The 26,764-nt window shown below is 60.5% G+C and overlaps 1 protein-coding gene across 7 annotated transcripts in view; it reads right to left on the bottom strand.

The window, feature by feature from the left end:
* The window catches only part of NFIX (nuclear factor I X), a 94,833-nt gene that overhangs the window by 5,343 nt on the left and 62,726 nt on the right, over positions 1-26,764 (bottom strand). For 4 of the 7 annotated variants that reach the window (XM_039252265.1, XM_039252264.1, XM_039252260.1 and 1 more), the window contains 7 exons: positions 14,668-14,730; positions 14,052-14,126; positions 13,580-13,700; positions 12,289-12,425; positions 9,409-9,531; positions 6,993-7,168; positions 1,264-1,411 (listed from right to left, as the gene is read on the bottom strand). In XM_039252265.1, the coding sequence (XP_039108196.1) occupies positions 1,264-1,411; positions 6,993-7,168; positions 9,409-9,531; positions 12,289-12,425; positions 13,580-13,700; positions 14,052-14,126; positions 14,668-14,730 (843 nt within the window). The remainder of the gene's footprint in view (positions 1-1,263; positions 1,412-6,992; positions 7,169-9,408; positions 9,532-12,288; positions 12,426-13,579; positions 13,701-14,051; positions 14,127-14,667; positions 14,731-26,764) is intronic. The other 3 variants (XM_039252261.1, XM_039252262.1, XM_039252263.1) reach the window with 3 other exon arrangements.

Below are 26,764 nucleotides of genomic sequence, written 5' to 3' on the forward strand. Positions count from 1 at the left end.
CCCCACGGGAGGGAATGGGTCCTGCAGCCCCACTAGAGGGGATGTCCCCAGAAGGGACAAGGAGTGTCACAGACTGCCAGGGACCCCCCCCCCACGCCCTCTACCAGACACACCCCAGGGACTTCGTGCTCACCAGATTCTGTCCAGGGCGCCCCCTTGCCACCCTGCAGCCTGGTGCCTCGTCCCCCACCCTGCCCACCTCCAATGACCATGACCATGACTTCGTGTCTTATGGCGGATGTAGATGGGAAGATGGCATGAAGAGGATGGAGAGGGGAAAAGAACTCAAACCACGGGAAAGAAGGCAACAGAGAGCGCGAGACGGAGGAAAGTGAGATGGGCCGCCCCCCCCCCCGCCCCACTGCTGACCAGGAAGTCCTGCCGGCCCACAGGGCGCCCGCGCCACCCACCCCGCTGCCCGAAGACGGCACGCCGCCCACCCTCCACCTCTCCTGTCCTTCACGCGTCGGGTCTACCTCGGGCCTCTCAACTCAGATTTTTCTTTTCCCTTTGACAAAATTTGTCATTGGTTAAGAGAGAGAGAGAGAAAGAGAGAGAGAGAGAGAGAGAGATGAAATCAGCTGAGGCCCAGAGCCCGCCCTCGTCCTTGGAACATTCAACCTGGGGAAGGGAAAAGGATGGGAAGGGGGAAAAAAAAAAAAGAGGAACAACGAGAAACCAAATGTGAGACTGAAGGGGAGGCGGTCAGGGGCTGGCTTGCTGTACTGCTGGAGGCCCAAGGGCCCCGAATGGCGGTGAGGGGGCAAGGCCAAAAGGGGATGGTGGTGGCGTCGCCTTGTGGTCACATTTAATTTCTTTGGTGTAGCGGGGCACAACGAAACAACAAAAATCAAAAAAAAAAGAAAAAAACGAAAAATGAAAAACAACAGCAATCAGGCATGGAGATGGCATGGCTGTGCCTCCCCGCCCCCCCAACCCTGGCCAGCGCCCCCGGCCTGCGTGCCCACTGTGCTCCCCCTCCCGCCCCCCGGAGGGGCCTGGGCCAGGGGCCCCGGCTGGGAGCAGCGGGTGGGCGGGGGGGGGGCTCATGGGGTGCTGGCTGGTGCAACTGAGGCCCAGGAGGCCGTGACGGAGGGGCTCAGCTCTGCTCTTGTCCGGGGTTGGGGGGGGGAGGCTCCATGGCACTCTGGGCCGGGGTGCTTTGGCGGTGGGCGGGGCAGGGGTCTTTCTTTTTGCAGTGGAGGCTGTTTGGATGGGCCAGGGATGCTGGGCGTTGTGGTTTCGGTTTCATCGTCCACTTACAAGGTGATGGAGGAGTCAAGGCGGCGCCGTCTGGGGCAGTGCTGGTGGATTTGGAATCAGGCATAGGAAGGGGCACAGGTCTGGCCACTGGAGGCGGCGGCGGTAGCAAAAATGACCCCGGGACTTTGCCCTGGCCGCTACCGTTGGGCTGCGAACAACATAAATAGAGTGACGCATGAAGGCACATCACACACAGACACACGCTCCCCTGCGCGGCCACGCCAGCTCGCTGCTGAGAGCCGGCGCTCCCGGTAGAAGATGCAGGATGGGGTCCTCTCCTCCGGGGCACAGGGTGGGTGAGGGTGTGAGGCTTCTATTTGGTCTCTCAGGTGTTTCTCTTTTTTTTTTTTTGGTGGTCCTCTTTTGAAGTCGAGGGAGGGACGAAAGGGGGTGTCCGACGAGTGGTCTGTTATTTCTTAGGAAACATGTTTTAGGTACTAAAACATGCCACCTAGCCACATGAGCAGCTGCAGCTAGAACTCATGCTCTTGAAGACCTTCTCCCTCAGCAGGTAAGATGCACCAGCTGACCCCCCCACTGCCCCCGGAACACACACGCATGCCTCCCTGTGTGGGCCCCTGGGGTGGGGCCAGCTGACCCAGCCAAGAACTTCAGGCCCTCCAGCGTCCACCCCACATCATGGCCTGCAGAGATGCTGGGCGCTGGGCGGAGGGGGGGCTCTCCCTTGGCTCCGGCAGCCTGACGACCCCGGGGGTGCCGGCCTATTCTCTACAGAACAGCCCGAGAGGAAAATCCATCGCTGGTCCAGTTCCCAAGAGGCTCTTTGAGAGAACCTCCCTGTACAGTGGCCTCGGAAGCCTGGGATGCCTGATCAGCAGGCCCACTCCTTGTCTTTATTTCCTCTCTCGTGCCTCAGATTCGAGTTTCCTCCCCAGACCCGTACGTGGCCTTGGGTGCATCAGCCTCTGGGATTCAGGGGGCGTAGGCACCGCGGGGAGGGGCAGAGCGCGCCTCCCTGGAGCTCTGGACACACTTCTCCTGCTGCTCTGGGGAGCAGAGGTCCCCTCGACGACCACCTGCTGCCTGGGCTGGGCCAGACCTCTAAGTCCTAAACGGGACCCTGTCCCGAGGGGCAAAGCTCTGCCACGCAGCCAGCCAGGTGTGAGACCTTGGGAGGTTCCTGCGCTCCTGTTGGTGGCGGAACCCTGCGGAGTCTACTCCCTTGATGTCTCCAGAAGCCTGGATTCTGGTCCCTGGTCTCACCCGGACGAGGACAGTGAGACTCCCGAAGGGTCTCCCCTGTGCCAACCGTGTACTCATCAGCTCAGTGTCTCAGTGCTCAGCTCTGCACCAGGCACGTGACTTGTGTTGTGTCCCACCTTCCAGCCCTGGAAGGCAGAAGCCATGGCTTGGGGCAGGGACGGTGGGGTGGGTTCTGCCCCGGCAGGGGACGCTGGCACTGTCTGGAGACATTTTGGGCAGCAAAACTTGGGGGGTCGGGTCTTGGGGGTGGCGGCGGGGGCTGCTGCTACACACCCTGCAGTGCACGAGATAGCTCCCAGGATAAAGGCTCAACAATCCAATTGTTAATAGTGTCACGGGTGGGAAACGCTGATGCAAGGGAAACTCTATTCTCCCCCTTTCACAACGGGGGAAACTGAGGCTCCGTGCAGCTAAGTGGTTTATCCAAAGTCACCCAGCTGTAACTGGTGAGGCCTGAAACTCATAACCATGTCTGTCTGATTCTTGGGATCCTATGGATTCTCTCCAGCAGGCTCATCCCAACCTTCCTCTCCAAATCCAAAGGTCCTCAGGCTTCTCCCCTTCCCTTCCACAGCTCCGACTGCATGTAACATAAAATACTTGCTCCCCAGTTGAGCATTCAAGGCCCATGTGGTGGAGCCCAGATGGGGTGCCTCCACCATCCATGCCCCTACGCTCCCCTCCTCCCAAGTACTTCCCACTGCCGACCACCTGGGCTTCCTGGAACACAGCCTGAGCAGGAGTTGCACACGCGCTCCCTGCAGAACCCTCTGTCTACAACACCCTTTCCCATGTCCTTCAAGGCCTACCCAGAAAACACCATCCCCAACGTAGGGCCAGCAAGATACCCTAAGCCACCATCCATCTCTCTCTCTGCCCCTTTTTTCGAAGCTGCTCTTGACCTTCGCTAGAGCCTCTGAAGTAGGCTGCCTCCCAGGCTCCCCAACACACCTGCAGACTCCACCTCTGTGTGGCCCGTGCGGCCCGTGTCAAGTCCCACCAACTGAGCTGAATCCGACAGTCCATCTGCTGCACTTGAAAGCCATCAAGCCTCGCAGCTGACTGGTGCTGGCCACGCCCTTCTGACCTCTGGCTGTTCCACCCACCACTCTTCATCTCTAATGACCAGCTAATGACCAGCACCGTGGCCCAACATCATCCCTCCAAATGGTTCCCTTGACTTGATCTTTCCTGCGCACTCAGAGGCCCCTGATGAAAGCAAGCAGGGGCTACTGGTTCCTGTTTGTGTCCTGGGCTGGACACCCTTTGCACCAGGTATCATTTCAGAAGCAGGCAAAAGCAGAGGCCAGAGGGCAGGGGTTTCCAGCCCTGCAGGGGTGAGGCCAAAATGCAAGCGGCATCTGCCTTCCCCCCATTCCTATAGGCTGTCTGCTGCCTATCCTCCACCAGGGCAGGAGCTAGGACTATCCCAACAGATCACAGCCTTACTCCTTCACCCCAGGCCATCCTGGGCTTGGGCCCCCAAGGACCTGGGACACGTGGCCTTCCAGGCAGCTGTTGCTCCCATAGGGTGGCCCGCGCCTCCTTCTAGTCCTCAGACCCTGTCTCCCCTCAGGAGGATCTAAATCGTTAATCGCACTTAATAAAGCCAATCCCAGCCCCATATGGCCAGACATTGAAAGCTGCTGCTGTATGACATTTAGTTTCCGGAAGTTGCTTCCAACCAGGCTAGGATGTCTCAGCTCTGATTGGGGTACAAGTTGAGGTTTTTAAAATCTCAAAGTCTTATGATTTTGTGGTGCCTTAAAACCTCACGAGTGAAGAGCTAGAAGGAACCTGGAGGCAGGGATAGCTCTTCACTCTCCTCTGACAGATGAAGGCGCAGGCCTGGCTGCTCCGTGTTGCTGGGCGAGGCCGAGCTACGACCAGTCTTCCCAGAGCCTCCCAGAGTCACGCCATCCCACCAGGCCCTGTGACTTCTCCATTGCGTTCACTCGGTGGCCTCTTCTCTCTGCCAGAAGTACAGCTAACCAGGCATTCTCCGTCTGCCCTTTGCGTCTCCTGAGTGGTATCTCCATTTGGCCTTGGCCTTTACTGATTCAGCTCTTCTCCAACAGGGCCGCGTGCTGTGGTCCAAGGATGAACACAGGCGCGCCTAGAACCCTTCTGCAAACTGTGACATTTCTGTGCGCGTGTATTTTTCTCCAAAGACGATCTGTAACTTCAGGTTCTCAAAAAGGTTAGGGATTTGCTCCTTTAGGCTTTGGATCAGTGAGTCTCAAAGCGGGGTCACCCGACCAGAAGTGGCATCACTGGGGAATTGGGAAGAAATGCAGATTCCCGGCCCCACCCTAGACCTGCTGAAGCAGGATCAGGCGAGGCCCAGGCAGCTATGCTTAGTGAGCCCTCCAGGTGACTCTCGTGCGGGCTGAGACTGAGAACCGTTGCTCTGGAGGTGGCCACGGAATGAGTGCAGCTTGGTCCTGCCACTCTGTGCCACCAGGTCAGTTGCAGAGCCCGGGACCTCTGGCTCTCTCCTCCTCCAGAGCCTGGTGGCGTCTCTAGCCTTCTCTCAGAAGCTGAGCCCCATGGAGCAGGCTCACTGAAGGCAGCCCTCCCCCCTGCCCACCCCCTCCCCCTGGCTCTTGGCACAACAGGCCACAAGAGGAAACCCAGAGAGAGACTCCCCGGCCGGGCTAGACTCTCTGTTTAACCAGGGTGACTGTCTGCCCTCCTGTCTGTGGTGTTTTATCCGTGGAGCAAGCATCTGCCTTGAGAAGAAAACCTTCTGGACCAAGTAAGCCCTTAATCTTGAATGGTCAAGTCAAGGGAGTGGCTCAGGACCCAGCCATCATCAGGATGCTTAAGGATGGACTGACCCATACTCTTGAGGGTCCTGTGGGTCAGGTTTGGCTCTCTGGGCTAAACTGGTCCTTCAGGTCAGTCTCATTTGGATTCCAACCCCCAGCTGCCTCTGTGGGCAAGAAGGCAAGCAAGGTAGAGTTCCTGGCCTCTCTGATCCATATTCCAGACCCCAGGCCTCTTGGATGCTGGGACATGGGCTGGCAGCTCCCGTAGACTTTGCTGGCATCGCTGAAGGAGGTGTTATAGCCGTCGGGGGTCATGGCCACTTCTCCCTCCATGCCCCTGCGAGTGGACAGAGCTTGTCCAGAGAGGTGGGCGAGGCTCTGAGTGTGCTAAGGAGCTACAGAGCCAGCAAAAGAAGACCTCACAGGGAAAGGGAGGAAAGGAAACAAAGAAAGCGGAAGGAGGGAGGACACAAGACGGAAGAGGACTGGCTTCCGTTCTGGACAGCGAGAGCGAGGAGGCTGAGCCGTAGCCCTGCCCCTAAATCAATACACAGCGCTTAGAAAATGCCTACTCTGTCTGCACAGGGCGCCCTGAGGCAGTACTGGGCTGAGTGGCCAAGGGCCGCCCATGGCTCTCCCTGGGCTGCCTCTGGCGCGGACTTCCAAACGCCATTCCCCACCATAGCCCTTTGAGCATCCTCTCCACCTGATCTCTCACAGCCGGTTTCCTGCCTCAACCAGTTGCAGGGAGAGGAACTGGGCCTTCTCACTGCACAGTGTGCTGCTGGGGCTCTAGAACCTTCCCAGAGGTCCAGAGACCACCCGCGTCCCAACCTGGAGCGGTCTCCCAGGGACTGAGGGGGAACCAGGGTCCCACTGAAGGGTCGCCTCTGGCCCGCCACCATCTGGAATAACCCCTTTGCTGAGCGGCCTGTGTTTCTGCTTGTCAGTGACCGTGCCGTCGGGCTTGCCGACGGACAAGGGCAGTGGGGCGTCAGAGCTCTGTGGGGAACCAGTGTCTCCCAGGCTGAGGAGCACAAGGGCTTCGCTCCAGAACAGTGACTGATTTGGGAGCCTCTGGTTAAGAGTTCTGCTGGCAGGAGCCTCCGTGACAGCTCCTGCGGAAGGGGGCCTTTCCTCCACAAGGGCCTTCTTACTAGGAAACCATGATGGCCCCGGGGCACACCCAAGCCTGGAGACATCTTGGTCATCGGGGCTGGGAGGGGGTGATGCTGCTGGCATTGAGTGGGCAGGGGCCTCAGAGGCTGCTCAGTACCCCCCAGCGTATGGGATGGCTCCACAGAACAGAGAATGAACAGCCCCAAATGTCAACAGTGCCAAGGTTGGGAGATCTTGGTCTAGAACCTACCAAATCCTTGTAGCCCTGAGGTTTGAAGAGGGGTATTAGGAGGTAAGGAGCCCAGGCCAGGTCGGATAGGTCACGGATACACTCCTACTGGGGGAATGGAGACCGAGGGGAGGGCAGGGAGCCCGAGCAAGTTGGGCCCAGTCACTGCCCTGCCCTTCTCTGGACTGTGACAGACAGACCCTGGCATCATACGCAGACCCCTACCCCCAGATCCAGAAGCTCGAGGTGTTTGGCACCACTGGCTTTCTGCTGCTCCAGCCCCAGCAGGGCTCCTGGCTTTTGGACCCTCTCCCTGTGAGCCCCGAGACAGACGGACAGATGCGGAGATGAGCTGTGGCGGGGCTCCTGGGGCCCGCTGGACTCACCTGTCCGGTGGCCTGGCCCGAGCCGTCCGAGCACACAAACTGCACAAACTCCTTCAGCGAGTCCTGCCCGTGGTGGTGGTGGTAGCGGATGGTCGGGTGCGTGAAGTACGGGCTCGACTGCTGGATGATGGACGTGGAGGGGAAGTGCAGCGCTGAGGCTGTGGCCCGAGGGCTCCCTGCGCGCATGTGAGCGGGAAGAAAAGGGCATCAGGGCCTAGGAGGCAGGTGGGGGCGCGATGGACGACAGTGGGGGGGGGGGACCGCCGGTCAGGCAGAGCACTGAGGAGCCAGAGGAAAAGGGAGAATGGGGGAGGAGCAGGGCCGGGGTGGGGAGAGCGGGGTGCTGGCCTCCGGTGAGACCCTTAAAGCTGTGCCAGGTAACTCAGCAACTGACGTTTTTAAATTTTATTTACTTTTTTAAAAAAGTAAATTACCTTTTAAAGTAATTTACTTGTTAAAAAAGTAACATCTTTTAAATTTATTTAAATAATCTCTACACCCAACGTGGGGCTTGAATTCAATACCCCGAGATCAAGAGCCGCAGCTCTACTGACTGAGTCAGCCAGGCGCCCTTTTTTTAATTTGAGAGAGCATGCCTGCTTGCAAGCATGACTGAGGGAGGGGCAGAGGGAGAGAGAATCTTAAGCAGGCTCCACCCTCAGCGCAGAGCCCAATGCGGGGCTCCATCCCACGACCCTGGGATCATGACCTGAGCCGAAATCAAGAGTGGGAGGCTTAACTGACTGAGCCACCCAGGTGCCCACGAGGTAAGTAACACTTCAGTGCAATATTTTTAAAAAGTCAAATTGGCAAACTGGGGCTTGTCAGCCAGCTGCCTGTCTACCTGTAAATACAGTTTGATTAGAACCAGGGCTGGTGTCAGAGCGACATGAACCAAGCGGGACGGGGCAAGCACAAGGCCAGTCCCCTCTTTTGTTTACAACATTGATCCTCGTTCGTCGCATGTTTTTTGCACTGGTTTTAATTTTTAAAAATCCGACATGAAATATCATTTATCTTGACAACCAGGGATTCGGTGCCTCCTGACACTCTGTGTCACGGTGAGTGCCGCACTGGCTTCACCCCGGTCCAGGGCCCAGGTGGGAGCCTGGCTGAGGGACACAGGAGGCCAACAGCTCCCGGGCTCTGGGTGGAGACAGGGCCCCTTGCCTGTGTGGGAGGCACCCCGGCTCCTGCATACAAATGACCGTGCGTCTGGCCACGGCGCCCAGGCCCCGTTCCTGAGCACTCAGCCCCGCCGGCCTCGCACACGCGTCCTCCCTACATTCGACTCCCACCCCTGCGCAGGCCCCAGCTCTTCCCTGAGCCGAGTCCTCCCCCTCCAGTCTGTTTCCAATCAGCTCGCTCTTGCTCTCAGTTTCATTAGGGGGCTGAGGAAACTTGGCTTCTCTCTGGAGTTCATAAAAGCTGAGCCGAGCTGGGGCTGCCGCCCTCCCGCTCCCGCTGCCTGTTCGGAGGGCTGGGGTCCCCGCCCCCACCTCGCGGCCACCACACCCTGCCCCAGCGCAGGCTGCCTCTGGGCTCTCAGCCAGGAGGCCCCGAGGAGGAAGCCGAGAGGGTAAACCTCACTCTTCTCCGCGCCCTACAGAAGGGCCCATGAGACGGCGGGCAGGCGGACACGGGGCAGGGGCTTCTTTCTGCCAGGAGGGTACCAAGGGCGGGGGAGAAACAGCCAACGAGGGAGTGGCAGGGATGAGGGCTCGGCTCCCACAACTGCCTGCCCGATTCCATCCCCCTCCGGAGCACCCAGGTGTTCCCCCCCCCGCGCCCACCGAGCCCCCTCCCCCAAGACCGAGGCGAGACAGCCCCCCACAGCAGCGGCCCGTTCCTCTCCCCGCGTTCCTCTCCCCGGAAAACAACCCAGGTGCCAGCACTCGTCCCCCGTGGCCCGGCCCTTCGCTTCCGGAGAAGGGCAGGGGGGCCCTGAGAAGGGAGCCTGGGTCCCCACGAGGGCTCTCGTCAACCTGGGCCCCCACACGGGCCCGGGCTCAGCCAGCAGCCAGGACAGAAGGGGTGGAAGGGGGGCCGAGGGAGAAGCCTGCCCCCCCCCCCCCCCGCAGCTGCAGGAGGAAAGAACTGAGCAGGAGCGGGCCTGACGCCTCGCTAGTCACGCGGCAAGTCGGAGAGGGTCTCAGGATGGGCCTGTGCCGCACAAGCACACACGTGTGCACGCGTCCAGGCACACATGCAAGCACACATGCACGCGCCCGGGCACAGTTGCACACGCCGGGGGGGTGGGTGAGAAGCTTGGGAACAAGGTGAGGGGTGCCGCCTTGGAGGGAAGGCCCGTCCCCAGGCCCTCTGCCTACGCGCTCAGGGTCACCCTAGCTCCCTGACCTGGCCCGCGGGCCCCCCGCCTCCCCCGCTGCCCCCCTCCGGGCCCCGCAGTTCTCACCTGGTCTGACTCCAGCAAGCACAGGCAGCGGGTGGTGAGTGAAAGCCATGCGCGGGGAGCTGCCCTGAGAGGAGAGGGCACTGCAGAAGTCCAGCTTTCCTGACTTCTTTAGAGAAGCCGGGCCTGGGGGGAGGAATCGGCAACACAGGGCAGGTTTAGCCGGGCCGGGGTGACAGCAAGGGCGGGCGGGAAGCCAGCGGCCAGCTCCTTCTCTCCTCGGGCCCCCTCCCGGCTGCCCCTGCCCCACCACACGCCTTCCTGCCTCCTTTGCCCAATTCCGGCTCCGACTGGCCAGCTACAGGTAGTTCTGACGGGAGAGGAAGAGGAGGGCCCTTGGGTGTGCTGGGGAGGGGATGGGCAAGGGGGCCCATCCTGCTCTCTGACGAGTGGAGAAGAAGTTCAGAGGGCACAGAATGCAAGGGTGGGAGGCAGGGGCAGGGGGCAGGCAAGGCGTGCGGGGGGCGCCCTAGGGAGCCAGCTTCAGGGCCGAGGGGACCTCAAGGAAGCACGGGCTGGGATCTGTTCTGTGGGGCCTGGACTGGGGGAGGCTCTGGTAGGAAGAAGCCACCAGTCCTCAAGAGGGATCACGGGGGTGACGCCGTACCGACAAGAGAGTGGGGAAGGGGCTGGAGGGCCTGGGTGGGCTCTGGGCGCAGAGCTGGACAGGAGAGGACTCCCCTGCCAGGGCATCCCGAGGACGGGACATTTCGAGGCTTTGCTCTGCTCCTTGTGCCAGAGATTGGGACGGCTTTCGGGGGGTGACAGGGGCACAGAGCACACCCCATCAGAGCTCTGCCTGTACCATCCTAGATCCTGACGCTGCCAACCCAGTTCATCTCTGAGCCCAGGGCACGATGTCCAAATGATGCTATGACACAGCAGGGCCCCTGGGCCAGGTCCTCCGGGGGCGTCTGTCCCCGGTCCTGGGCTGAGCCCTGAGGCCGTGCCCAGGGCTGGGAGGGTAAGAGGTGGAGCAGGTCTCCAGAGCTGCCATCTCAGAGGCACAGGATCTGTTTGGATGGGGGGTGAGGGGGCTGCAGGCATAACTGCAGAGGGAGGCGGGGGGGAGGGCGAACTCCCAGCCGCCAGCAGAGGTGTTATCTGGCAGCAGCTGTGTGCCACCTGATAGCTGGCACGGTGAGGGGGTGGGGAGCACCCCTGCCAGCTGTGCACAGCTGTCCCCGTGGCCGCACAGCGCCTCCCCAGCTGTTCCCTGTCCTGCAGCTGGGCTGCTTAATTGGCGATTTGTCGCAGCACGGGGAAGCAACACAGTGGGGTGGGGGAGGCGGGCATGGAGGAGAAGAGGGGAAGCGGGGAGCCACGGGTGCTGCAGGAGGATGCTGGGGCCGTGCGCGGCATGACAGCTGGAAGGAGCAGGGACGGCAGGCACCAGAGCAGACAGCCGAGAGCAGGAGCCAGGGAGCGGACATGTCCTTGGGAACCAGGTCTGGGCAGAGGGACCCGGGGGCTGAGCCCCAGGACACAGCTGTGTGGATGTGGCTCTCAAGGCACCGGAGTCCTTGAGGGGACAGTCACTTAACTGAGGCCCTGGCTGGGGAGTCTTCAGGGCCTTTTCAACCCCTTCTCTCTCCCCCGGAGAAGCATCTGGGCTGTGCCGGCCACGAGGAAACCCTGGGAGAGGCACCCAAAGACTTGCAGGGAGCTGTCCCCCAGAGGGGAGCTTCACAGTGGTTACGGTGCCCCCCGTTCCACTTCTGCCTTCCCCCCCAGGGAGCCTGTGTCTGGGCAGCAGGAAAGCAGGAGCACCTCCCCACCCCTCTGCCTTGTGTCCCCCAGTTCCTGCCCCTGTCCATCCACTTGGCCCATCTCTGTGGAGACACTTCTGGAAAACACCAGGCAAAGGGGACATCGGGTCAGACCTTCCTCTTGCGGCTTCGAGGGCAAAGCCCCAGGCCTGACCAGAGCAGACGTGCCCCGTGTACAACCCCCACATGTGGGTCACACTCTCTGGCCCAAGAAGCCCGGGCCTCGTGAATACACGCAGGTTGTACCACCAGTGGGTCAGGCAGAAACATCCTGCAGCCGGCCTCCTCATCCATTTATATGTGCATGCACACACACATGTGCCAGCGCACACGTGCACACACTTGCCCTCCCTTCCATCTGGGCTCTCTGGGCCTGCTCACATCTCCCGTCTCCCAGCAAGACCGGACGTGAAGGTGGGTCGCTTCACCGAGAAAGGGGTGGTTAGGGCGTGTTGAGAGGACTGGGCTAGCTTCCCTTAGACCTTCGCCCTTCCCTACCTTTCCTGCGGGACTGGGAAACGACTCTGGTCATTCTTCCCTAGGCTCTGCTCCTCTCCGTGACGCTGGGCCCGTCAGACCAATGGTTCTCAACTCAGGAGGATTCTGATCTCCTCTCCCCTATGCCGGAGGATGCTCAGTAATGTCCAGAGACATTTTTGGTCATTATGCTTTGGGGAGGACGGGACAGTTGCCACTGGCTGGTGGGTGGAGGCCAGGGCCACTGCTCAATGGCCTACAGTGCACAGGATGGCCCACCGTGGAGAATGATGTGGCCCCAAATGTCAACAGTGCCCAGTCAATAAACAAGAAACTGCTTTAAACCACGTGGACCACAGAGCCAGGACATCCTAGGGGGCCGAGGAGGCTCGGCGTCGGAGACCTCTGCTTCGATGCCCCCACATTTGTGGGCTCTGCTGCCGATTCAGTGACAGCCCCGCTCCCCGCCTCTGCTCCCTCCTTTGGCCTGGTCCGCCCTCCTCTGGAAGATCAGGAGGCAAGAAGACAAGTAGTGCCGCCCACAGCAGGGGAAGCAGAGGGAGGCCGGCCAGGTAAATGGAGAGGGACGGAGAGGCCCTTGCTGCCCTGCACTGGGTGGGCCTTGCGGCACCCATACCTGCATCCACATCGTTGGGCCACCCACTGGACTGGCTGCTGCCGGCTGCCGGGGAGCGGCCTGTGCCGGGATAGAAGACATCATCGACGGGGCTCTCCATCTCGCTGTCATCGATGGACTTGGGGCGCTTGGTGGTGCTGGGGAAGAGGACAGGGATCAGGTTGGACGAGGGAAGACAGACGGACGTGCCAGTACCCAAACCGCTCCCCAGTGTGCACTGATGACCCGCCGTGTGGGGAGCGTGGCTTGACGACAGCAGCAGTTCCGAGCACTCGCTGCGTACCCCCCGCCCCAGGGACTAGCCTGGCCCTAGAATCCCTGGGGACCCCACCCGTCTTCTGCTCCTCCTCCTCCAGCCCCTTCCCAGTCTGTGATTCCAGCATCTGCTGAGCTGTCCAAGTCAAAGAGGGGGCACCCCCCCTCGACTGCTTCTGTGGCCCCACCTTCTACTTCCCATCAGTTCCCAGGGCCAGGGTAAGTCGAGAGGCACTTGCCAGGGACAAAAAAAATGCCAAGGAAGTTACAAAATTCAGAGATCAAGATACTATGTTCTTTTATATTAAAATATTACTAATACAAAAACATTATAGTATCATAACATGACAAATAAAAACAAACACCAAAAACCTCACAATGAACCAAATGCTCAAGTCTTTTTGTGTAAAAAGCACAGGATCCCTTCCTGCCCCTGACAAGGGCTGAATGTGCCCACCTCCCAAACACCTCTCAGCTCCATCCCTCCCTCTCATGCCACTGCCCCACCCACGAGGCCCTCCTCACCACTGCCTGCTGGGAGGGCCTCCACTTGGCTGTCAGCCCCACGCATACGTGCTGCTGCTAGGGGGACTTTCTAGAACACACATCCCAGCACCTGCTGCTTAAAACCTAAAACCCTTCCATGGGTTTTAGGTCGAAACACCTTCTTCTGGCCTCCAAAGCCCTCTTTAGGGGTCCCACCCGGATGTCCATCCTTGGCTGGGATGGAGGCTCCTCTGGGTTCAAATGTCACTTGCCCAAGAGAGAGGCCTTCTTAGCTCACCACTGGGAGGGCCTTCCAGGCAGAGCTGCGCCCTGTTTGGGCTTGTGTCCCCAGAGCCAAATGCCCAGCGCCAGCACAAAGCAGGAAGCTCAGGGGCTTGGGAGCATGCTGGGCCCGGCCTGCTCTGGAGTCAACACCCTCAACAGGGGGTGACCTTCTAAAGCACCCAGGCCTTGGAGGTACAGCTGCCTGCAGCACCCGAGCCAGCCCGGGGGAGGGGAGGGGAGGGGAGGGCCGGAGCCCTGGGCTCACCTGGTGGAAGGAGGGGAGGTGATGGACCGCCGCCCCAGGGTCACCTGGTTTATGTTGTAGTAGCTGGGACTCTCCAGGTCCGCCAGTGAGAAGTTGGGCCCTGATGCTGTTGCAACAGGAGCTGGGAGAGGGCGAGAAGGCGAGAAGGTTTGGAAGGTGTGGAAGGCCCTACCGGGCCTGTTTTGTTGTCATGCGCAGCTCCCCAGAAGCTTCCTCCTGGAAGGGGGTCTAAGGGGAGGAGCCCTTGGTTGTGATCTCTTTCCTCCAAAATAGTGGAGATGAGAGACAGGGCTCTCTGGGCACCTCAGCCCCACCCAGCCCAGTGTCAATGGGCACAGTGTCCCAGGAAGTCCTGTCTGCCCCTACTTAGACCCCACCAGCGGGGAGGGGGTGCACATAGGGTCCAAGTCCCACCTCCTTACACTCCCAATCTGTTTTGCTCAGCCCCAGCTGGAAGAAAGAACTCACTTACTCTGTGATACTCTCACCAGCTCCGTCACATTCCAGACCCCGGAAGTCACAAAACAGTCCTGGAAACTTAAGTGCCCTGGAGGGTGGAAAGGACAAGGGAGTGAGTCAGGCAAGGCTCGGAGGGGCTGCCTGCCTGCTTCCCTAAAGCTCTCCTCACTCTTGCTTTGACTCGCTTCCTCCCAAGCCTCATGTTCCAGACACAGGCTGGCCCTCGGGGCCCTCAGGTCTCCACAGGGGCTGAGCACGCTTCAGGGGAGCCCCCACCCCTTGGACATCAGCTGAGGTCCGGCTGAGGAGCAGCTGAGTAAAGGGGGAGAAACGGGGGCAGAGGGGAGGCCAGGTCAGCCAGGGTGTGGGAGGGCAGAGGGGAGCAATGGGGGAGGGCAGGCCAAAGAAGCTAGGCACGGGCCCCCAGGGGGTGTGTGGAGGGGTACGGGCCCCCGGGGGGAGGGGTGTGGAGGGGCATGGGCCCCTGGGTGTTGTGGAGGGGCACAGACCCCGGGGGGAGGGGGTGTGGAGGGGCACGGGCCCCCAGGGGGTGTGTGGAGGGGCACGGGCCCCCGGGTGTTGTGGAGGGGCACAGACCCCGGGGGGAGGAGGTGTGGAGGGGCACTGACCGTTGGGCAGTGGTTTGATGTCCGCATCTCCTTGCTGGTTTGAACTATCTGATTGTCCGGATTCTGCGGGAGACACAAAGGGGAGACTAGGTCAAGATCAGAGGGCCCCACAAACGACAGCCGAGAAGCTGCCCCTTCGGCCCCGTGAACACCTTCATGGCCCCCTCTCGTCGGAGGGGCGCGGCCTGGGGAGACCTGAAGAGAGGAGGACGGAAGTACTACTGACACAGGAACCAGATCACTCTCCACAGCGGGGCGTCCTGGGCACGGCCCTGGCCTCCACAAACCAGATTCCAGTAGCACCCCGGGTGATGACCAAAGCTGTCGCCAGACACTGCCCCATGCACCCCGGGGGCAAAGTCGCCCTCAAGTGGGAGGCAATGGCTAAGAGTCAGGGCAAAGAGGGTGCCTGTGAAGGAAGCCAGTGACCACCTCCCCGCACAGCTGGGATGAACCCAAGGGTCCCCCATCCTCCCCTCAGCTCAAGCTCCCAGAGGAGCAGCCCCGTCCTTCTCTCACTTCATTAATTACAGCCATTCCTGTCAGCCTGACCCCCCCCCTCACCTTTATGCTTACAGGCAGTGCCTGGCAACACAGAGGGGGGAGGTTTGCCCTAACGCTGTCGCCCGCTCTGTGCCAGCCTGTCTGGGCTGTCTCATGCCCCAGTGCCACAGCTGCTCAGAGGGAGCCCCGAGACAAGGGCCCATTGTGCGGTGGGAGCTCACAGAGGGCCGGGGCAGGGTGGAGCGTGTGTGTGAATATTTTGCTGAGCTTGGGAAAGCCCCCCCCCCCGCCCCCGCCCCCCAGGTCCTCAAAGCTTTGTGTGCCGGGGGCACAATGGGGACCTCCAAAGTGCCTGCCCAGGCACGACAGCTGGCGAGAGGGTGGCAGAGGGGGGCCAGGGCAGGTTGAGGGGCAGGAGGGAGACAGGCATTTGGTAAAGAAAGGGCTGCTCACAAGAGGACGACGTGGGGGTGGCATCAGGAAACCGTGCCCTGGTATCAGCCAGGGCTTTGCCCAACTCTTTGGCCCTGCCCCCTGGGTCTCTCCCACCACCCCAAGGTCAGCCTACCGGCCAGAGAGTCCACCCTTCACTGGCCTCACAGCCAGGCGGCTCACACTGGGTAGTGACCGGCAAGGAAGGTCCTAAAGAAGACGACGTGGGCCCAAGAGATTGCAGCAGGGTGTCCTGGGCCACTCAGGAGGGACGGAAGAGTGATGGTCACAGGGGCTGGTGAGAACAGCATCCCTATGGGAGTGAAGGCCCAGCCTTGGCTCAGGCCAAGTTCTTGGTCACCTGCCTCAATGTGACCAATGGGCAAGGACAGGCTGCCTACAGGACAGTTTTAGGCCCCACTTCCCCCATTCTTTACCTGTTCAGTTTATTTTTTTTAATTCCAAAAAATAATAATAAATCTTGTCACAAATCAAAAAACCAGAGAGGTTTACAAGGAAAGTGCTAAGGCCGTTCCCTCGCCCCCTCCAGATCAGGGCTCAGCCTTCCACACCTCCCCTCGTGCTCACCCCTGCGGTGTGTTCAGGGATGGCGATTCCTATCCCAGGCCATCTCTTCGCTAGTGGCACTCTCTGCCCTGGCGGGTCTCCCCCCCCACCCCCAGGAGGGCAACCTTCCTGTGCCACGGTGCCTTGTGGGTATGAATTTTGTCATTCTCTCACCTTGGCCTATGCCCGGCTATCTGGGCCTGATTCAACCCCCAGCTTGTCCAGGAAGGAGCAGGTGAGGGGCTGAGGGGGTGGGTGGACGGCCCACTGGAGAACCTTCCCGGACTGGCACCCCGAGGCTGCTCCCTCTCCCAGGCCTGCCCTCTCCTCCGTTCAAAACTTAGGAAGGGCGCAGCCTAGGACCAGCACACGGAGCCTGCAGAGGGGCACAGACTCCGGGCTCTGCCGCCCAGGAGCCCCTGCTACTGACCCCACCCATCCTGGGACCAACTCATTCCCCGCCAGCCTTCCGGGCCTGGGCCGGTGGAGTTGGAGGAGACAGAGGAGTCCCCCCACGGGTGTGGTCCCAGGGCCCCTGAAAATGGCCACGTGGAGGCAGAAAGCCGCGCGCATGCGCACATCCAGCCCAAGGACAGAAAGGCTAGAGGGAACCCGACAAAGAGATGGAGATGGGCCAGCGACGAAGGCAGAGACAAATGGGGCTCCAGGAGAGCGCGATAGACAGGAAATCCTTCTAAACCAGGACACTGCCCCGAACCGTTACTGCTGTTATTACTATTAGCCTGATGCAAAGGAGCGAGTGGGAGCGAGGACCCAGCGCGGGCGAGGCCCGCTGCCACGCGCCTCCAGGCGCTGCTGGCAGCCATTTTAGCCCTTGGCAGCCATCTTACGGCTGGCGGCCCAGCCAGCGTCCCCACAATGCCACCCCCGCCGGCCCCCGGCATGCTCAGCTCAGCTCCAGGACAAAAGGCAGAAACACTGGAAATCTGGACCCAGGCTCGGAGGCTCAGGAGGCAGCCCTGCAGCAGGGGCAGCTCTGGCGAGGGCCCCACTATCCTGCTCTAGCAGCGCCCCCTTCGTCCTCCAGGCCAGCACCCAGCAGAAGGGGAAGAGAGGGTTAAGGCAGGGGCCCTAGGGACACCATGGCAGCCAAAGCCATCCCCAGGCCCAGGGGCTCAACGAGGAGCCCTGCCCTGACAGGACAGTAAGGGACATGATGGGGGCAGGCCCCCTGCACCCAGTGGGCTTAGGGGTGCATGCGCCTTGGACGGACAGGGGCAGGGGGCTGGCAGGAACCCATATGGCAGATGCGGGGCCCAAACAGGCCACCGGGCCCTGGTGGACAGGCTTCCACCCCAGGGACGGGAGCCAGCTGGGCCAGCCTTCGTGGGCCCTTTGGGGAGCCGTGCCTGGAGGTCGGGGCCTGCCCCAGGCCACCTTCTGGGATCAGAAGCCCTCTGGGATCAGGCTAGCACACCAAGGGAGCACAGCACCCCAGCATCTTGACTCCCTTCCCTGTTGGGCTCCCTGGGGGAGGGGATAACCCCAGGCCTCAGGACAGACAGGAGGAAGGTCCCTTTATGACACCCCTCCCCACACCCCGCCTCATGGCTGCTCAGCTTTTATCTGGCAGAATGGGGCTTATCAGAGCCACCAGCTGAACAAACATACAAATCCACGGTTAGTGAGAAAAAACCCTCTGCCTGAACTCTTTATCTCCTGTTCACAGGCCCCACGCGCTGCCCCCTGCCAACAGCACAGGAGGAGACCTGACTGCTGTGCCGCGGGGGCTCCTCTCTCCACGGCCCCCCTTCTCCCCTCGCCCCCGACCCAGATCAGGGTGGCTCTCCCCTGGCAGTCCCTGCCGGGCCGGTCTGCATGAGTGAGTTGCTGCCGCACAGGAGCCCCCTCCAGTGTGTTCTTCCTCGCCAGGGATAATGGGCCAGCTGGTGGCCTGTGGGCCAGTGGAGGGGCAGGGACAGGGATGGCTAGCACAAGGCAGACAGGTGCCCAGCTCCATCTTTTACCCTTCTTCCCCCAACCAGCCAGCCCCCCCACCCCCAAGGCCATCACTCTGATTCCCCAGGCTCCAGGGCCACATCCCCCAGAAGCCTTTCTGGCCTCACCTCTCCTCAGCCTGGTTGCCAGTGCAGTGGGGACCCTAAGGCACACCCCCAATTCAGGGCCACCCTGACCAAGGTCGGCAGAGCAGCCCTAACCCCTCTGCCTACACCTCTCTGCAAAGACTACTGCTGCCTCCACACCCTAGAGACTGGAGATGCGACAGAGCCGCCAGGGGCAGCACTACCCGCTCTTGGCTGTGACACAGCTCAACCTTTCCCTCTATCCTGGCGCTGAGGACCAGAAAGCAATGTCTCTGGTTTTAGGCTTTTTTACATGAGGCCTATCAGACACAGTCCCCTAAGAACGGTCCAGCCACGGTGTCTGATGCCCTGGGATGGATGCCCTGGGATGGATGCCCTGGGCAGGCAGGCAGCAGGGCCCCTGAGCCGGGGCCAGGTTTGGGGATGGAGAGAATCTCGGAGCTCACGGCTTATTCTTCCTGCTGGCGAGGGTTACGCCAGCTCAGGTCACCCACAGGGACATGCTCTGCTGATTGCCCTCTGCTTGGGACCTGGGCTACTCGTGTGACCCACACCTTTGAGGCAGAGGCCACCTCCAGGAGCGAGAGCCAGTGTGGAGGCTTCCGGAAGGGAGGATTATGAGAGGCAGGTGACAGATGTGGACTCTGTCTCAGCATGGCTCCTGGGTCTGGGGCTACTCCCCATGCATCTGCACACAGGTCATCGGTCACCCCCCTGTACCAATGGCTTGTGGCCTCTGCAATGCCCAGACCCGGGCCAAGCTCGGCCAGCAGTCGGCAGGCAGCGTGGACCCCTCTCTTCCTTAGGTCCTTTCATATTCCCCGGAAGAGCCACAAAGCTCCCCCTCCAGCTCTGCCTCTCTCAACCCTGCACCAGCTCTACCTTCTCAGCCCTTGACGCCCCACTACTTCCTTGACTGAGCTCTTGGAATCCCATTTCTGGTCTCGTTTTTCTCCATCTTGGCTCAGCGCTCCTCTCTGTCCTTCCTTCTCCTTCACCTTCCCTCTCTCCAGCTCTCTTTCCTCTCCTGACCTTGCCTGCTTCTGTGTGCGTGTGCGTGTGTGTATCCAAGAGGGACACCTCACTGGAGCTCTGGAGGGGAAGCTTTAGCAGCAGGAAGAGCCCAGTGTGGCATGCGAACCCCAAGTGACAGCACGTTGTATGTGTGTATGTATATTTCCAGCCACAGACGGGGAGGTATTTATGGCTCCCACTAGGTGAAGGAGGAATTCCTGCTTCGCTGCAGGGAACACTCGGCCTCAGCTCCCACCCGAAACAAACTCTCTCTGCGACAGGGGCCGCATGTAACTTGCTGGCCGGCTGCCTCCACGCACATCACTGACAGAGTGAGCTCCTAGGTGGCCAAGAGGGGCGGAAAGACCCAGCTCAACCACACCCACACATGCGTGTACTGAGGCAAGCACAGTCACACGTGCACACGCTTGGACAGACAACCAGCGATTTCCGGTGCCCGGTAGGGGCAGGAGCAGACGATGCACTCAGAACGTGGTCCCACCTCTAGCTCTGCTGGACCTCTGACCTTTGGGGGCTAGAGAGGACAAGCCTCAGGGTTTGTGGTTTGCTTGCCCTGCCCCTGGCTTTCTCCAGGCCTGAGGTTCCAGAAGCAGGTGGGGTGTACGCTGTTCTGAGGGGGGGAGGCATCCTCTGAAGGGCCGAGACAATCCAGGAGCTGACCCTGGCCCTCCCCTGCGTGGCGCTCCCCTCCCCCTCACCATCTCCCCCCTCCTCTGTGATTCCGGAGCATCCAGGGCACTGGAAACCCAATCTCAAGGGGAGCCAGAGGCCTGGCCTGCAGCAATCAGGGCTGGAGAATGTAACTATTGTGCCTCTTGAAACCTAAGTCTGAGAATCTGAGACACCCTGAGGAGGGGAGCGGTGGACGGATGGGGGGCTAGGGAGACGGGTCACAGAGGGGTTCTCCCCATCTCTGCACACTGGAGACCCACGGACCGAGGAAGTCCTTGGTAGTGTAGGGCAGCCAGAGGGTAAAGAGGGGAGGGGCCCGGCGCGGGCCAGGCCCAGGGGGGCTTCTAGGATCTTTCCTTCCTTCTCTCCACCCCGCGCTCCAGCCCACTCTTGCGTGCGCATACACACGGGCCCCAGAGCCGTCCTGAGGGTTACCCCTCTCCTGTCACCCCTAGAGCCCCACATGGGGGGAGACAGAAGCATGACCAGGGAGCACAGCCCCGAAGGTCTGGGCAGGGGTGCAGCCAGGGGCAGGACGGGCACACATGTCACCCCCTCATCACTTTCACTTCTCTGTTCCTTGTTCCCCCTCTACTCATGGATCTGAAGGGGCTTGAGCCTTTGACCTGAGTCACCTGCGCAGGGGAGGAAGGTTGCGTGCCAGACACACCTGCATCCTCTAGACCTGCTCTGGCTGCGCCTCCTGAGGCCTGAGCTCTAGAAGGCTATGAAGGGCGGGCGGGGCAGGGACAACAGATCAGGCCGCAGGGAATAGCTGGATGGGACATTCCAGTCTCAGGGCCTGGCAGCAAAGCCCTACCTTTTCCACCCCCACCCACCCTGCCCCCACCAGTGCCGTCTGTGGTCCTGTCCTCCAGGAGCGAGCGCCAGATCCGGCTGCTGCAGGGCTCAGCACCCAGCAGCGGGACAGCCGGAGGGAGAAGGTAAGTCGGTGGGCTCATCTGGTGCCCAAGAGACCGGGAGAATGGGCTCCAAAGGCTGACTTCAGGCAAGGCGCCCTGGTGCCTTTGGGTGCTCCCCTGGTGTGAGCTGCTCAGCGTTCTCCGCCCCGCACCCAATGGGAGAACCTTCCTTAGCACTGCCCCAGCCCAGGAAGAACTAGAGAGGGGCCTGGTCACTGAAGCCCAGGGGAACTGGGTGCCCAACTGCTGACTCCAAGGAAGGACAGAGAATGGCCAATAAAGGAGAGAGGAGGAAGGAGGCGGTGCAGGGCACAGCACCTGGCGCGTGGATGGAGGGGCAAGCCCAGGGCGGTGAGCCGGTCAGGGCCTCTCCAAGCCCAGCAGCGCTGAGAGACACAGGCGGGCCTGCGGGCTCATCCGGGGTCTGCCCTTTGCAGGGGACCCAGCATCACCCTGCAGCACCTCAGACATCAATGCTCCATGGCTCTCTGTGAACAAGCAGACCCAGTGCCTTGCAGTAACACCATCTGGGATGTTCCAGAGGTGCCCAGGGGCTAGGAAACCCCATCAGACCAGAATTCCTGCCAGACAGGGACTGGGGGTGAGGTGGCCACTACCGAAGAAGCCAAAGGGAAGGACCCCTGGGGAGGAGGGAGGCAGGAGCCAGGCCCTGGCCCACCTTTGCCCAGAGCCTTCCCTTGGCCTATCCAGGGAGATGTCCTTGGTCTGGACTCCATGTCTGCTCTGGGTGGGGGGCTCACCCCAGCGAAGAGGGGGTGACAGGGGCACACCAAGGGCAGGGGGGATAGAGGTGGACATCCAGCGACAGTGGAAAGGGGTTCCTCTTGAGGTCACATCCATGTTCTAGAACCTACCAGCCCAGGGACCTTGGCCAAGTTCTGAGCTGTTCCTTCCTCTGTCAAGTGCAGATGCCACCCACCACCTAGGGTGCTTGGGCGAGGAAAATGAGGGAGCAGGTAAAAGGTGCTTCACCTCCATTAGCTGAAACTCTGCTCCTCCTCCTCCCGCTCCGCGCACGGGCTGGCCCTCAGTTCCCTGCCCTCTGGAGCACGTACTCCTTATGACACATTAAATATGCCCTAGATTACTATTTTTTGGTGTCTTGTCCCAGAGAACACAGCCAGGAAGCCGAAGGGCTCCCTCAGGGCCTGGCCCATTCCCATCTGCAAAGAGGGCAGAGAGGTTTCTTTGGAAATAAAAGAGCGGGATGCCTTCTACAGGCGTGTCCCTTGCCAGAGTCCGCGGCCACGGTAGATGCTCTCGGGATGGCCACCACATTGGAAATCCCCTTACCCGGGGGATGGGTAAGGCCAACAGGAAGGGGGAGAAAATGCTTGTGCCCCTGGATTCTGAGGACTCTGGGCCCTAGGCCCTGCCTGTCCCAGCCCAGCCCTAAGGGTGGAGAGAGCTGAGGACCCCAGAAGCACAGGTGCCACCCCATGGGTGCCGGCTGCCTCTCTTGGGAGCACCGGCTGCTGCCACGACTCAGCCAGCGGCTGCAGCCAACATTTCCGGGAGGGCCTGGGGCCAGGAGTCCTGTAATAGCGGGGTCCAGAAAAGTGGCCCCCAGCCCCTAAAGCTTCTGTCCCCTCCTCAGCCTGAAAGAAACTGACAGTGGACCCAGCCACCAAGAAAAGATGGGCCCTGAGGAGGGTGTGCCCCCATGCAGGCTAGGGGCACGCGGAGCTGCTCCCCCACCTCCACCCACTCTCTCTATTTCCAGCGCTGCCCTTTCTGGCCCTTTGAGCTGCCCAGGCCAGGCCTGGCCAGACAACTGCCCCCACCTCCAGCTGCTCTTAGGACTATTAATAGTGTCCCCACCTCCCAGGGTCAGGCATCATCCTCTCCCCATCCCCCAAATACACTTGCCCTTGGTCTAATTATTTGTAAAGGTACAGAGTCCTCTGGGCACTAATGCCAACCAGGGGTGAGAAGCGGGGTACAGAAGCTCTGGAGGCTACTCGAGGGACATACCTGGCCCAAGTGGGAGTTTGGGAAAAGGAGGGAAGGAATCAGTGAACCCCAGAGCAAGAGAATGGCAGAAAGACAAAATTAAAACTAAAAGAGATGGAGCGCCTAAGTGGCTCAGTCGATTAAGCGTCCAGCTTTGGCTCAGGTCATGATTTCACGGTTCGTGGGTTCGAGGCCTGGGTTGGGCTCTGTGCTGACGGCTAGCTCAGAGCCTGGAGCCTGCTTCTGATTCTGTGTCTCCCTCTCTCTCTCTGACCCTCCCCTGCTCATGCTGTCTCTCTCTCTCAAAAATAAATAAAACATTTTTTTAAATTAAAAAAAAAAAAAAAAAAACTAAAAGAGAGAGGAAGAGGCCAAGACAGAAAATCAGAACCAAAGCAAAGCAGTTCAAAACAAGGCTGCAGTAGAAAGAATCCGAGAAGTAGAAGGTTCCAAGAGGGAGGAAAAAGGGAAGAAGGCAGAGAGAGAAAAAGTAAAGGAGGAAATGACTCCTTTAAAAAAAGGGGGGGAAAAACCTTTCCTGAAAATCCTCAGGGGGGGGCTTCATAACCTCACACGTGCTGCGTGCAGCCCACAGTCAGCATCTGACAGAGGGCACTCATCAGGGTGAGGGATGGGAGAGACCCCAGGCCGACGAGCCTCTGCCCATACGCCCTTGCGATGTTCCGGGGAAGGGAGGGGAAGCAAAGAATGAGAAGAAGAGGCAGAAAAGGAACACTTGCCCAGGAAAAGAAGGTGGGAGAAGCGGGTCCATACAGAGAGGAAAGTTCTGCTCAGCCCTGGGCAGGAGAAGCCTCCTGCACGGGGAGTCTCCTTACCTACAGAAAGACGGACAGGCTGGTCAGAAGATGGTGAGGATGGGCAACACTAGGACTCCCTGGCCTCCTCGTGGTCCATGCTACCTACCTCTCTATGGCCATGAGCACAGTCCTACCCCACCTGCCCCCCTTTCCTAAGGGGAATCCAGGGGGCCTGGGGAAGGAGAACCCACCTAAGAGAGAGCAGGCCGAGGCCACCTGCCTCCCACCCTCAGGTACTCTAACTTCGTCAGCCCCCGAGGGGCAGCACTGACACTCAGGCTGGTGACTCCAAAGGAGTTTCTTTAACCAAGGACATGCCTTCTGTGGGGAGACAGACTTGGGCCCATGGAAGGGCAGCAAACGCAAGCATCTACCACAACCAAATATCTACGTGGAGAACTTCTGCCTGGAGCCTGGAGGCCAAGTAGCCCTTCCTTCAAATCCCATCCACACTGGGAGCCTCTGGCCGGGCCAGGGCTGGCGGAGTGCAAAAGTCTGGCTTTGGAGGGCTCAAGAGCCCCGCAGACTTGGCCACCAGACCTCCCAGGCCAGGGCTTCCTGGATGGGAGCACCCCACCAGACCATCATCCCCTTGGAGTCAAGGCCTCTCAGTGTTTTGTTCACTACTATATCCACCACACCTGGAAGTGCAGTTGGGAGTGGATAACAAGACTCTATTTTTTTTTTTAATATTTTTTTATTTATTTCTAGGAGAGAGAGAGACAGCGTGAGCAGGGGAGGGTCAGAGAGAGAGGGAGACACAGACTCAGAAACAGGCTCCAGGCTCTGAGCTGGCAGTCAGCACAGAGCCCGACGCGGGGCTCGAATCCACGAACCGCGAGATCATGACCTAAGTGAAAGTCGGACGCTTAACCGACTAAGCCACCCAGGCGCCCCTAATAAGACTCTAAATAAATAGATCCTTCTAGGTCCTTCTTCCAACCATAGCTGCACTGACCCGCCAGGGGACGGAAGTACCAGCTGCTGGGCACCTTCCACTTCCCAAGAGGAGAAAGCTTTTCCTTCAGGTCCATCCTTGACACTCTATACCCCCAGGAACTGATGTGGAAACCCCCGTGCCACTAATTCTCCTGCAGAGCCCAGTTGGGCCCGGAGTGCAGGATTTGGCCACATACCCCCCATGCCTGAGGGCTTGACTGACCATCCTGAGGGCTTGACTGACCAAAGGATGCAGAGTGTCCTTGTGGAGGGCAGGACAGGGAGACAGCTTGCAAGCTTGCTCTGCTCCCCACTCCCCAACCCCAGGGCCTTAAGGCAGCCACTGTCCCAAGCTGTCCAGATAAGACATGAAGAATTTGGGCCTTTGACTCAAAATCTCCAACATACAGCCCTGAAAGCCCAGGCTGGGTTGAATAAGTGGGGTAGGCAGGTGGCCTCCCGGGGAGGAGGGGGGGGAGTTTAAACAGCTCAGGGTGCCAGGAGCTCTGGGCCTGGACCTGCTGTCATTAGGCGCCCAGTGGCCTCCCAGGCCTCCTCTCCTTCCCTGAGCAACACATGCCAGACTTGCCTCAACCCAGTGAGCTGTGAGCAGGGGTTTCACAGAGAAGACCCGATGGTTTCATACTCTCTAAAGCGCCAGACACACGTAAGGAAGGCACAGATGGGGCAAGGAGGTCAGCTTCCAGGACCCTGTATCTCAGCTTTGCTGTGACCCTGAACAGCGGCTCGAGGGGCATCTTCCAGAAGCTCAGACCTGCACACAGTACTGGGGCTGGCCCTGGCCACCTGTCAAGGGGCAGCTACAGACTCTGGGCTGGGATAGTCTGGGCTGCTAGATATCGACCCTCCAGGTTGGCAGGTGCCGAATTCCACAGTGACAATGCCCTGAAGGACCAGATGGGGCTTTCCAGAGAGCCGGGCAGCTGGGCTCAGGGGCCGCACCCCGGGGGAACGGCGCGCGGCACTCCCAGACGCCGCAGCTAGGTGGCGCAGCTAGTTAACACTAGCTGCCCTCCGCCGGCAGCGGCAGGGACAGGGACGCGGACGCGGGCGGGGGCGGCGAACCTGCGCGCCGCCCGCGGGAGGCTTCCGGGGCCCCGGTTCCCTCTGCAACACCCACGAGGCCTGAGCAGGAAGGAGGACCCGGCCAGACCTAGGCCACTCGAACCCCGGGCTGTGCTGCCCGAGGCAGCGGCTCCCGTCGCTGCCGTTGCCGCTGCCAAGCACATCCCGTGATGTAATGTGAGGGCCGAGCTTCCCGTTCTCATTGATTAGGAACAGCTTGCGGTGCGGGGGCCGGATGGAAGGGGGCCGGGGAATGGGCGAGCGAGGAGGACCGGGAAGGGGGGAGCTGCCAGGTGCATGGCTGTGGGGGTAAAGCAGTGAGCCGGGGCCCACCCTGCACGGCGCCAGCGCGACTCTCAGTCCCTACCTGCCTCCCCGCCCCCTCCCGGAGCGGGGCTGCTCTGGAGGTGGGCGAGTTTGCGGCCCCGTGACCCCAGGACTGTTCCCAACACTCCCACGACGCCCCCACCTTTTGGCAGCACAGACCTGCCCCTGTACTTGATAAACGCTTAAAGAGGAAGATTTCCTTTACCAGCCCCCCCCCCCACCAGCCACGCCTCTCAAAAAGTTAAAAATGGAGACTAAAAGTCAGAGATCAGGAACCAAAAAGAGGGAGAGAAATGGAGAAAAGTCAAGAAGAAGAAAAAAACAACAGCGCTCTCTGCAGTGGCGGCAGCCGTCTTCGGGCAGGCACACCCTCCCAGGCGGGTGTGGAGAAAGGCCCCTTTGTTCGGCAGGGAGGTTAGCCGAGGTGAGGCTCGCTTCCCCCCCCCCCCCCCCCCCCCCCCCCCCCCCCCCCCCTGGGCAGTGCAGATCTCTTCTCAGGGCTCCGGACTGGGTCTGGCGACTTCCCTGGCCCCCCAATCCTTCTCCCACTCCTCCTGTCAGCCAGTGNAAATGGAGAAAAGTCAAGAAGAAGAAAAAAACAACAGCGCTCTCTGCAGTGGCGGCAGCCGTCTTCGGGCAGGCACACCCTCCCAGGCGGGTGTGAAGAAAGGCCCCTTTTCTCGGCAGGGACCTTAGTCGAGGTGAGTCTCGCATCCTCCCCCCCCCCCCCCCCCCCGCCCCCCCCCGACCCTGG

Source organism: Hyaena hyaena, unplaced genomic scaffold (assembly GCF_003009895.1).
Source record: "Hyaena hyaena isolate Hyena2069 unplaced genomic scaffold, ASM300989v1 scaffold_414, whole genome shotgun sequence".
Lineage (NCBI taxonomy): Eukaryota > Metazoa > Chordata > Mammalia > Carnivora > Hyaenidae > Hyaena > Hyaena hyaena.